The 12,046-nt window shown below is 35.7% G+C and overlaps 1 protein-coding gene across 2 annotated transcripts in view; it reads left to right on the top strand.

The window, feature by feature from the left end:
* CFH (complement factor H) overlaps window positions 1-12,046 on the top strand; it is a 166,877-nt gene that overhangs the window by 92,102 nt on the left and 62,729 nt on the right. For both annotated transcript variants that reach the window (XM_027843365.1, XM_027843364.1), the window contains exons 15-19: window positions 3,618-3,788; window positions 6,288-6,464; window positions 7,113-7,322; window positions 9,321-9,494; window positions 11,947-12,046. In XM_027843365.1, coding sequence (XP_027699166.1) covers window positions 3,618-3,788; window positions 6,288-6,464; window positions 7,113-7,322; window positions 9,321-9,494; window positions 11,947-12,046 — 832 coding nt within the window. The remainder of the gene's footprint in view (window positions 1-3,617; window positions 3,789-6,287; window positions 6,465-7,112; window positions 7,323-9,320; window positions 9,495-11,946) is intronic.

Here is a 12,046-nt window from a genome sequence, read left to right as displayed (position 1 = left end):
CTGACCCTGACTCCTGCCCTGGGTATCCTTTCCTTGCACCTTTTTTGTTCCAACTAACTTGGGTTATATCTATTCAAAGCTGAGAGGAGTCTGGAAAGATGGCAAAGTAGGTCAGAAAATTCCAAACTCTCAAGATTTTTTCCCTACAAAAGAGATAAAACAACACCTCAGGGTGAACAAAGTGCTGGTAAAAATAAATAAGAATAGGGGCACAACAGGGACCCCTCTGGGACAATCCAAGAAGATCTGAAGAAAAATCCCAGGAAGAGGTTTGTCCCTGTGAAGAGTAAAAACTTCCAGGCCAGGGTCCCCTCAAAACTTAAAGCTGCTTAAACAACAAGTGGCAAGCCCTGGGGTTAGCTGGGTTGAGAGGCTACCTAGGCCCTAACCACAGGAACTTTTATCCCCGGGATAGAGAGGAGAGTTGGGCATCTGAACCAAGGAAGATTGAGAGACCCTCTGCTGACAAGGAACATCGGACCCATCTGTGCTGCAGAGAGCTTCAGGGGTGAGAAGAAACAATGCTCATGCCCGGTGAATGCAGAAGCAGTGAGGTGGGATGCCACTAGCTATGGGCACGAACAGGAGGCTGGAAGCTAGGCTTAGGTTCCAGGCTAGAGGGGAGAACTGAAGATCTGGAGCAAAAGACATCATTCCCCATTCCCCAGGTCTAGAGGTGATTACAAAAATTAAACTATTACTACAAAAAAAAATGCACTGGCAAAGAAGAAAAAATCTAACCATAGAAAGTTATCATGGGAATAAAGAAGACCAGGGTTCATCTTCAGAGGAAAATATTGACGCAAAGAAACCCTCTTCTACTCCCAAAGAATAATGTCAAATGGTCAACTGCCCAAAAAGAATTTATAGAAGAACTTTAAAAAGACTTTAGAAATCAAATTTCTAAAGAGATAGATTGAGGAAAAACTAAAAGAAAAAAAATAATAAGAACAATCTAAGAAAAACAAAAAGATTATGAAAAGAAAGTCAAGCAATTAGAAAGGGAGATGCAGAATCTTAAGGAAGAAAATGACATCTTGAAAATTAGAATTGTGCAAGGGGAAGCCAGCAAAGTTATAAGAGATCAAGAAATAATTAAAATAGAAAGAATGAAAAAACAGAAGAGAAAGTACATCTTATAAGAAAAACAACTGATTTGGAGAACAGATCAAGAAGAGAGAATATTAGAATAATTGGACTACCTGAAAGCTATTATCCAAAAAAGAATCTTGATACAATAATATAAAAACTAATTAAAGAAAATTGTCCTGAAGCATTAGAACGGGGGTTGCTATTACATTTGAGGGGGAAATTAATATAACATTTTCATGGATTAGAATGGGAGGGTGGGAGTAGAAATAGAAAAAAAAAATCCATCAGTCACCACTTGAAAGAGATCCTATGAAGAAAACTCATAGAAATATAGTCAAATTCCAAAACCACAAGCTCAAGGATAAAATATTAAGAGCAATAAGAAAAAAACAATTTAAATATGAGAGTGCCACAATTAGAATCACACAAGACCTAGTAGTGGAGACACTGAAGGACTACAGGTCTTGGAACACTACATATCAAAGAGCAAGAGAACTGGGGTTCTGGCTGAAAATATCATACCCAGCAAAGTTAAGCATAATTCCAAATAGGAAAAAAAAGGACATTTGATCAACTGTTAGACTTTCAGGACTTTAAAGATAAAACTTGAACTTGATAGATTTGACATATAAGAGCCAAGAGAAACATAAGGTACATACCAAAGACTGATTACAAAGGCCAGACCATTTATCTTTTATATATGTAAAATGTAAAATCTATGTCTAAGATTGTCATTAGTAATTGGGTAGTTTATAAGAAAGATTGTTGTAGACCTGATTATGATATGACTTTAAAAAGTAAAACTGTTTAAAATCAGCTAAAAAGAATAATTATTTTATACAAATGAGGTACAAGAGGAAGAATTATCATGGAGGAATTAGATGGAGGAGGAGGGCTGGCAGTTCTGGTAACCTACTTTCATCGGGGATGGGTTTAAGAGGGAACAATACATATATATCTTAAAAAAGTATAAAAATCTCCTAAATTCAGAAGAATATAAAGGATAAGGGAATAGGGAGGAAGGAGAGAATAAAGGAGGGATTGTTTGAGGGGAGAGTGAAGGAATAGGTTAAATAGGGGTATAGAAGGGTGTTTAGATAAATGGGAATGGAAAGATTGGGCAGGGATCCTTGGAAGAGGGGGTAAGCTAATAGGAGGGCAAGGTAACAGGTAAAAGTTAAGTAGGGAAAGTATATGTCTATATATGTATGCATATATGTCTATATATGTATGCATATATGTCTATATATGTATGCATATAAGTCTATATATGTATAAGCATATATCATATATATCTACTCAAAACTTCTGCAAAATTCTGTCAAGTCTTATGGTGAAGTTCTGGACTGGATAGAAAAGCTCTTAGCTGTTTATTTTTGGTTTTCTTTATACTTGTTTCTTCTGGTACATTTTTGGAGTTTGCTGTTGTGTTTTGAGGGTATCTGATCTGCTCTAGGTCCTAATATGCCACCATTTTCCCTATAAGCAATGTGTGTGGTTTTAAACTCCAATCATTTGAGGGTAATTATAGAGAGAACTATCAAAGGAATTCATACCCAGGACTCACTGTCTAAAAGGTTTTCTTGTTGCTGTTACATTTGAGGGGGAAATTAATATAACATTTTCATAAATTAAACTTTTCCAACTGCTCAGTTTACAGAATTATGACTATCACTTTTTAGGTTACTATTGATATCAGATATTTTGAGGTCAATGAGAGACCAATACTCTGGATATTAGGGGAACATATTCATGGGTCTGTTGTTTTCTGAATGACCTCCACAGATAGTCTGTCAATTTGTTTTATGCAGAGGCACTCAGAAGTTATCAGGGGAATCAGATCATTGTCTCAATATATCTCTTTCCCAAAGATAAAAAAAATCCCAATAGATTGACAGATATTCTAATCATCAGGTTTGGGTTGTACTACATTAAAATAAAAGTTCATGTCATCCAAAACAGTCAGGAATATTCACTCAGTGTATAGTTCCACTTAATGAAAGGCTTCCCAAGTAAAGATATTGACTTAATTGTTTGTTAGCTACCAACTTTGTTTACACTTTTCCCTCTACCCAACATGGATGGGACATCATCCATCCCTAACGCAATATTTGCTTATTTATACCTTATTCATTCTTCAAAACTCAACTTAATTCAGGCTTGTCAATGAAGCTTCCCTTGATCCTTGCAGTTGGAATTAGATACTTGATACCTGTGTGTTGAATGAATGAATGAACACTGAAGATGATTTAAATCAGTGGAATGAAACAAATAGAAATAAGGTGTGTGGTGATGGGGAGGGTGTTGATCCAAACAAAGATTCCTGCATGACATATATTGACTTATATTTAAAATGTAACATTATCTATGTTTTATTATATTTTTATTCATTTTCTTAAACAGTTCCTGGTTATGCTTTAATCTGGCTAAGTCACCACTGGAGCCTGCAAGGCTGCATATTTAACACCTCTGATTTAAATGACACACCTTTGTCATTACATTTAAAAATTTTGTCTTCTTTTTAGAAACATATCAACTTGGAAAATGTGCACCAAAATTTTTTGAAGATTTGCAAGTCAACCTATACCACAATAAATTGGGTAATATTGTTGTTAATTATAGCTGTAACTGGAATTCAGAATTCAAAAGTACAGAATGTACGCGTGGAAAATGGTCTCCCAAACCACAATGTCCAAGTAAGAATTTTTTTTAATTCTCTAAAGCAAATTTTCTTCATCATAAAACTCCTACTTTTACCTGTGAAAAAGTAAAATAGAAAATTTAGAAAGCAACAATAACAATGCAAGAGATGTCTATAGCACTTTAGGATTCGCAAACATTTTTCCAAAAGTGTCCTGTGAGGTAGGTAGTGCAAGTATTGTTATCCCATCTTTTACAAATATGAAAACCAAAGCTTCAGAAAGTTTTGTCTTACCTGGCTTCATGCATGCCCAACAAATTTTAAAAGATCTCATATCAACTATTTTTGTCTTAAATATAAACATGGTAAATGCTAATATGATTTTGTTTTTCATTGTTTCTGATGAGCTGTTCTGTATGGGCTTCAGCAAAGTCCTAATGATAACTTGCTCTTTACTTACTGATTTTTTGATTGACTTTGGTCAGTTTGTTGTTAGACAGAAATAGCAGTTGCTGATATTGGTAGGTCAGTTTTATTCAATTATCCAGTGGCTCAAAGCATAGATAATTGAGTCTCAGATAAATCTCAATAATCCTTTACTTAAGATTTCATTTCAGCAAGCAATGTTACATGCTACATACAAAGCACTGTTAGTTGTCAAGTATACAAAGACAAAAATTAAACAATAACTCCATCAAGGAATTTACTTTCTACTAGAAAAAAATTTTAACATGTACATAGGAAAGTAAATACAAGGCAATTTTAGGAGGGAGAAAACAATAATCACTTGGGCATCAGGGATCCAGAGAAGATTGACTTGCACATGAGTTAAATCTTGAAGTAATACTTGGTTTCTGAGAGGTAGAAAGGAGTCTCACTCATCCTTAAAATCTTTCACTAACCCTTCAATAACCTCAAATGGTCATCCTATAATAGAGGCAAGATGGACCTTATATACAGAAAGACTATGGGAGACATCTTGGAGCAGCCAAGTAGTCTATGAGGTAATAGAGCTCCAGGGGTGGCCAAGGGAGAATAAAGCCTAGATAGGATTAAGGGTGGGAAATGACTGGGGGCCATAGGGAGGTAAAACAGTGGAGGGCCAGGCTAGGTTAAGGGTAACAGAGATTGAGTATAACCACAATGAAAGGCCAATTGATGGAATTATAGCCTCAGGGGAATGCCAGAGATTAGGCCTTGTGGGAAAGTCCAAGGTTTTTCCTTTTTGGGGTATAGCTCCCATCCTCATCATTCCTCCCTCAAACAAATGGGACACAAATTCTTTTGGGGTAAGGGGCAAAGGTCTTGGCTTCTGGAACTGCTTCCTGCTGGCAAAGGGCATAGAGTTGTTCCTGCCTTGAAGGGGTCCTAAAGAGGAGATCGACTGGAACCAAGCACGGGCTGCATCCAGGGAACGATGGGGAGTGGGGGAGGAACATTGGCTGGTACCAGCTATTTGCTATCAACTGTAGGTGAATGGTCTGTAATCTGGAAGACACAAATCTTCCATTTTTGGCTGGTGAAGAGCTTGGTATCAGGCAGTTTTTCTTGGTCAGGGAACCATAGGATGAGGTCTAGAGGTTTAGGGGCGCCCGAGATCACGACATGTGGGTCCTGCCCGAAAGATTTAGACTCAAGCCTTCTTTCAGCCAAACACAAGGTTTATTAAAGATCCACCATATTAGCCAGACTCTTAAGGAATCTTAGCATCTATGAGCTATTGTCTAGCTTGTAAAAATCTGAGCAGTGGCTAGATTATAAGAATCTGAGCCCAAGACAATTCTTAAGGCGCAAACAAATAATCTATTATAAAACTGAGTAGGAATCTCATACAAGTTATGGCAATTTCAAGATACACACACTAATTCAAAAAGTTACTTTTATATTGATCAATACTTAATTTTTAGCTTGTGTGATTCCCCAAATATCTAACTATATGTTCTAGTCTGATTCAATTATCTTTTGGTTGTTTCCTAGTAGACACAAAGCTTTCTTCTTTTTCATAAGCCAGGAAAGGGTTAAGTGCCAGTCCTATTGCAAAGTGTAAACCTTGAATCTTTCACTGACACAGCTCCCAAACCTGTCTATAATCAATGAAATGACCTTTTTCTCTGTCTTGGCTTCATGGCTCAGCATGGCCTGAGAATTTATTACCAAAAACCCAGTCTCTCCACATTTACTTAGCCATGTCTTTGAGAATCACATAGTTATTGGCCAGAACCTAACTTGAAATCTTTCCCCAGGAGAAGAACTTGCTAGAGTCATCTTCCCACCATGATGAACCATAGGAATAGCATTTAGTGTAGACTGCTGGCAAAACTATGTGAAAATTAAAGAATCACAGAGATAATGGAAGAGTGATAAGGAGGTATAGAGAGTAATAGGTATTTCTTGCAATCATTAGACCAATGATTTTGTATACTGTTTATAGTTTGTCCTTATTCAATATGAACTTGGCAGTTCTGTGCATGGGAGAAACTGTGGCTCCTGACGTACAAGTTAAATGAAATTATTAATAACAGTAATTATAGCACATAATATTAATTTCTTCCAGAAAAGGAATCATGTGCACCTCCACCTCAAATACCTAATGCTCAGGAAATGAGTACAATAGTGAACTACGAGCATGGTGAAAAAATAGTTGTTTTTTGTAAAGAAAATTACCTTCTTCGAGGACAAGAAGAGATAATATGTAAAAATGGACAGTGGCATTCAATACCACATTGTATTGGTTAGTATTCCATATCTTGCAAAAAAATTTTCCTTCCAAGTGATGTTGACTCCCCTATATGCGGTCCCTAGAAGTTAGGATGGCTCATGTGACAATAAAAAAGAGTAGTCTCCTCTAAGGTCCCTGGAGCAAAATTACTGTGTCTGTGGGCAAATTTGCTCCCTAGAAATCTGTTGAGGAAGGTGGAACAGAAGATAGCTCTGGTGTATTATTTCCTACTCTCTAAAAAGTCCCTTGGAGCATACCTGGTGCCTTCTCACCCCACAAAAAAAAGAATGAATCAGTCACGTAGGTGAACAGTGGATAGAAAGCAGAATCACAGAGCACAGTAAGAAGGGGGTTATGGGATCACAGATATAGACGGAAAGAATTCTAGAGGTCATGTAAAGTCCAACAACATCCTTTTGTAGATTATGAACCTATGACTCCAAGAATGTAAACAATTTCCTAAGGTCACACAGGTAGTGTTTGACAGAGCTGGGATTTGAACTCACATTCTCTGACTTAAAGATCAGGGATCTTTTCACTGTACCCCTGCATTTATGAAATATTCACACATTTTTTTAAAAATGCAGTTATTTTTAAATTCAAAAGGATTTTTTGGTACTTGATACTACATGTTATAACCATGTTCTCTTCTCCATATAGAAAAACAACCATGTTCTAAACCACCTGCTATACAATATGGAGCTGTTAAACAAGTGACAAGTTCAGAAGCCGATGATGACAATTTGGAATCCAGTACCTATAAGCATAATACTATATTAAACTACACGTGTCAAGAAGGTTTCAAGATGATAGGAAGAGAGGAGATAATATGCAATATGGGAAAATGGAGCTCACCTCCACAATGCATTGGTAATGATACTTTTTGGCGAGTATTTTTAACAAGTTTGTAACTCTAAACACTCAAAATAGAATCAGTCAACATGAATGTATTTAGTGCTTACAGTACGCCAGGGCATTGTGCTGAAGAGACACAAACACCAAAAAAGACAATCCCTGCTCTCAAAAAGCTGATATTTAACTAGAGAATACATATGGGCAAGCAGTTGGAAAAGTATTGCCTGGTACAAATGCAAGGTATGTTGACTATTATTCTATTAGGCATCAGAATACGGTCTTTTTGACCCAGAAGAAGGACAATTCTCCCTCTCCCTCACCTTAGCTTTATCCTATATGGCATAATGATGTCAATTGTAGAAAGAAAAATAGTTAAGGGTAATAAAAAATGGATTATCCAGCCATATGCAACATATGCATTATCAACCTAAAGACTTCTGTAAGGGAATCACATTGTAAACTTTAAAAAAACTACATAAATGTGAAACGCAACTTCTACAATTTTCATCCCTCCCAGTTCCCTCATTTCACAGATGAGTTAACTAAGGCCCAAAGCGGTATAGTGACTGACCACCAATTTAATAGCAGAATGAGGTCTGGAACTCATCTCCTCCTTCTCATTTGTCTGCTCTTTGTACTATGCAGTGCTATCTTGTTACCTATAGATTGGAGTCCAAGGCTCTGTTCAATATACCATGATGACTTTTCTGTGTGTATTTTTTTCCATTAATTGTTAACATCTATGAATTTTAGTTTGTACATTTTCACTGTCTTTCTCCCATATCTGGAATGTTCTCCTTTTTCATCTCTGCCTCCTGCCTCCCCAACTTTCCTTGAGTTTCTCTTACCTTCTACAGGAAGCCTTTCATAATCTCCCATAATTCTAGTGCCTTCCTTCTATTAATTATTTCAAATTGATCCTGTATTTAGCTTTTTTGTACATAGCTGTTTGCATGTTTTCTCCCTTTCGGACTGTGAGCTTGTGAGAAAAGGTATTCTCTTTTACATTTCCTTGTATCCCCAGAAATTAGCACAATGATTGACTTATTGATGGAGTGAAATTTTCAATGTGGGAAGAAATCTTTATAAAAAGTCAGGGATAGATTATCTACATTCTATTTAATGATATTCTTTTATGGTATGGAACACTCAGTGACTTTTCTTTCATCATATCTTTCTAAGAGGTAACACAACTTAGTGGTGTAAATACTGTAACTAGAATCTAAAGGATCACATATCAAAATCTATCTCTAATACATATTAGCTGTGTCATCCTGAGCAAGCCAATTTACCAATCTGAGCTTCAGATTGACTCATATGTAAAATGGAGACAATAGTCCCTGTAGTATCTACCTCACAGAGTTAGTACCTGGATCAAATGAGATTAAAAATGCAAAGTATTCAGCAAATTCCAAATAACTATAGAAATGTCAATTATTATTATTAATCAGATAGAAATACCTGAAAATACACTTTGAAAATGTTTCTTCATAACTCTTCCTATTTGTTATTTTGCTGTTGAATCTTCTAATAATGATAGCTAATATTTATATAGCACTTTAAGTGTACAAAGCATTTTACAAGCATTCTGTCATTTTTCCTTACAACAATCCTTGGTAGCAGGTGCTATTGTTATCATCCCTATTTTACTGATGAAGAAACTGAGGCAGATAAAAATTGTGACTTGCACATAGTCATATAGCTACAAAGTATCGGAAGCTGGATTTGGATTCAGACTCAAAGTCCAGCTCTCTATACACTGTGCCACCTGGCTGCCTCTAAAGCTGCCTTCTATAAGGTCTACATATTAGATTCCATCTCCATAAATGTCAAGATCACATTTCCCATAATAGTTGTTGTTCCTCCAATTTCATCAGAAAAATAAACAGGTTTTGATCGTTTTATAGCTTCTGATCAAAATTTAATATTTACAGTGAAGCTAGTTGACTTGAATAAGATATACACTATATTCAAAACTAAAATAAAGGACATATTTCTCTCATTCATTTTCAGGAATTCCATGTAGAAAACCACCTCAAATACCAAATGGTGCAGTTCTTAATGAGTTAAACACTTATGAGTTTGGAGAAGGAGTGACATACAAATGTCATGAAGGTTTCAACATCAATGGGTCAGCAGTTATAACATGTATTGGAGGGATCTGGCCTAATCCACCCCAATGTAAAGGTAGAGATCCTTTCTTTTCTTTTCAAGGGCAATTGTATTTTTTAATACTTAGATATAGCTCTGAAATTTTTCTGATACAGTAACCCTAGCATGATCAAAACAATATAACACACAAATTGCAAAATTAGGTATGAATTTGCAAAGGCATTTTTGAATTGAATTTTCCAGATGTTAACTAGAAACTTGAAAATTCAATTCAAAATACGGAATAATTGTAATATGTCAACTTAATACTCATCAAGTGGATTGTCCTCTTAATAACCTATCTGTTGTTTTTTTTTTTCTTTTTTAAAGTCCACTTACACTTCACAGTATACTGGGGACAGAAAATAGAGCAATAATTTCTTTGATTTCTAATTGTTTCCTTGCATTAAGTTCACTCTGCACAAAGTTAATAATCCCAAAAGAACCAAAGGAGTATGTGGACACACCCCCAAGCAACAGATAATCTCTTTAAGCCTAACCACATACTTTGCCACAAGGAAGAATAAAACAAAATATAGCTTGTTTCATACTGATGCTATTAATTCTCACTTTTTCCACAGTAGTTTAAATACTCAGAGGATCTATGATTTAGAATTTTAAGTCCACTTTAAAATAAGAAAACTGAGATTCAGAGAAATCAGTGAATTTCCAGTATTATACAGATAATAGTGAATCTGGGATTCACAGTCAAGTCTCTGATTCCTGATACTCTATTTGTATAGTGCTTCATATACTTCACTACATTGATTCCAATGAGTCAAGAGCTGACTATTGTAGACTATTGTAGCACTTACTCTAGACTCATTCTCCCAACTCCCATTCTAACTGGAAAGCCAGACCCTCAGAAGCTGACCAAACACTATCTCTACCCTAAGGGTTGTAGGAATATTTCTAAAAAGCTGGGAATTTTAATGCCATCTGGTGTCCTCTCTATTGAGTATTGGCCAGTAGCCTCAACTTGGAAATGGCTAATGTGGGGATTTGTTTTGCTTGACTATGCATATTTGTTACAAGAATTTGTTTTTCTTTTTTATTTTTAATTTTCAGTAGTGGGGGAAGGATGGAAGGAGGAAAAATGCTTGTTAATTTAAAAAAAATTTAAAGGAAAGATTATTTACTGAGATGGTAGAGTTAGATTGGAACAAAGAACAAAGCCCTCCATAAACTTCTAGGGCACAGCCTTCCACAAATGCATATAAAGTCAGTGGTGAGAGTAGGCACAAACTTAATAAATAGACTTACAATGAGGTGCAAATATAGAGAACATATTTCGCATAGGAATAAGTCACATTCCATGTGGAAAACCACCTCTAATACAAAATGGTGCTGTTCTTAGTGAGTTAAACATTTATGAGTTTGGAGAAGGAGTGACATAAAAATGTCACGAAGGTTTCAACATCAATGGGCCAGCAGCTGTAAAATGTATTTGAGGAACCTGGCCTAATCCACCACAAGGTAGAGAGCCTTTCCTTTCAAGAACAATTTTATTTATTTTTTAAATTAATTTATTTTGATTTATCAACAATCACTTCCATAAGCTTTTGAGTTTTAAATTTTTCTCCCTATCCCTCCTTACCTCCCTCCCCAAAACAGGATGCTATCTGATATAGGCTATACATATACATTCCTATTAAACATATTTTCACATTAGTGATGTTGTAAGTAAGAATTAGAACCAATAGGAGGAACCACCAGAAAGAGGAAACAAAACACAATAGAAGAAAAAAAACAGCAAATAGTATGCTTTGATCTGCATGCAAACTCCATAGTTCTTTCTTCTTTGTGGATAGCATTTTCCATCATGAGGCCTTTGGAGACATCTTAGATCCTTGTATTGCTGAGAAGGGGTAAGTCTATCAATATTAGTCATCGCACAACGTGGCTGTTATTGTGTGCAACGTTCTGCTGGTTCTGCTCAAAAGCATCAGACTATACAAGTCTTTCCAGGTTTTTCTGAAGTTTGCCTGTTCATCATTTCTTATAGCACAATAGTACTCCGTTACTTTTCTTTTCTTTTCAAGAACAATTTAATTTTTTAATACTTAGATACAGCTCTGAAATTATTTCTGATACAGCAACCCTAGCATGATCAAAACAATACAGCACATAAATTGCAAAATTCGATATGAATTCGTAAAGGCATCTTTTGAATTAGAATTTTCCTGTTTGTTGCAAATCTTTTTTTTCTGCTGTTAGGGTCCTCATGACGTTCCCCTTAAGTGTGACTCTTTTCTGAGTTATTGCTTTCATTTCACCTTGAATCCCCTTTTATTTTCTATGCCTAGCTAGGTTGTTCCAGGGAAAACCAGTGACAAAATCACATTTTTTTAGGTATTGAAGTAAGTGCATCAAAGTATAAAAATGTAATTTTTTTTGGTATTGTTGTTACAACCATGTTATTGTAGTTATTTGATCATATCTTTCTTTTCAATACTTATAATTAATTACACAAATACTTTTTTTTCAGATGTGAGATGTACACGTCCACCCCAGTTTAATAACGCTGACATGATTGGTATTTCAAGAAGGTACTATTTTCCAGGAGACAAAGTGACTTATCAGTGTCT

This window comes from Vombatus ursinus, unplaced genomic scaffold, assembly GCF_900497805.2.
Source record: "Vombatus ursinus unplaced genomic scaffold, bare-nosed wombat genome assembly UNPS02014909.1, whole genome shotgun sequence".
Taxonomy (NCBI): Eukaryota; Metazoa; Chordata; class Mammalia; order Diprotodontia; family Vombatidae; genus Vombatus; species Vombatus ursinus.
Note: the sequence above shows the minus strand (reverse complement) of the source record. Positions and strands in the feature narration are given on the sequence as shown.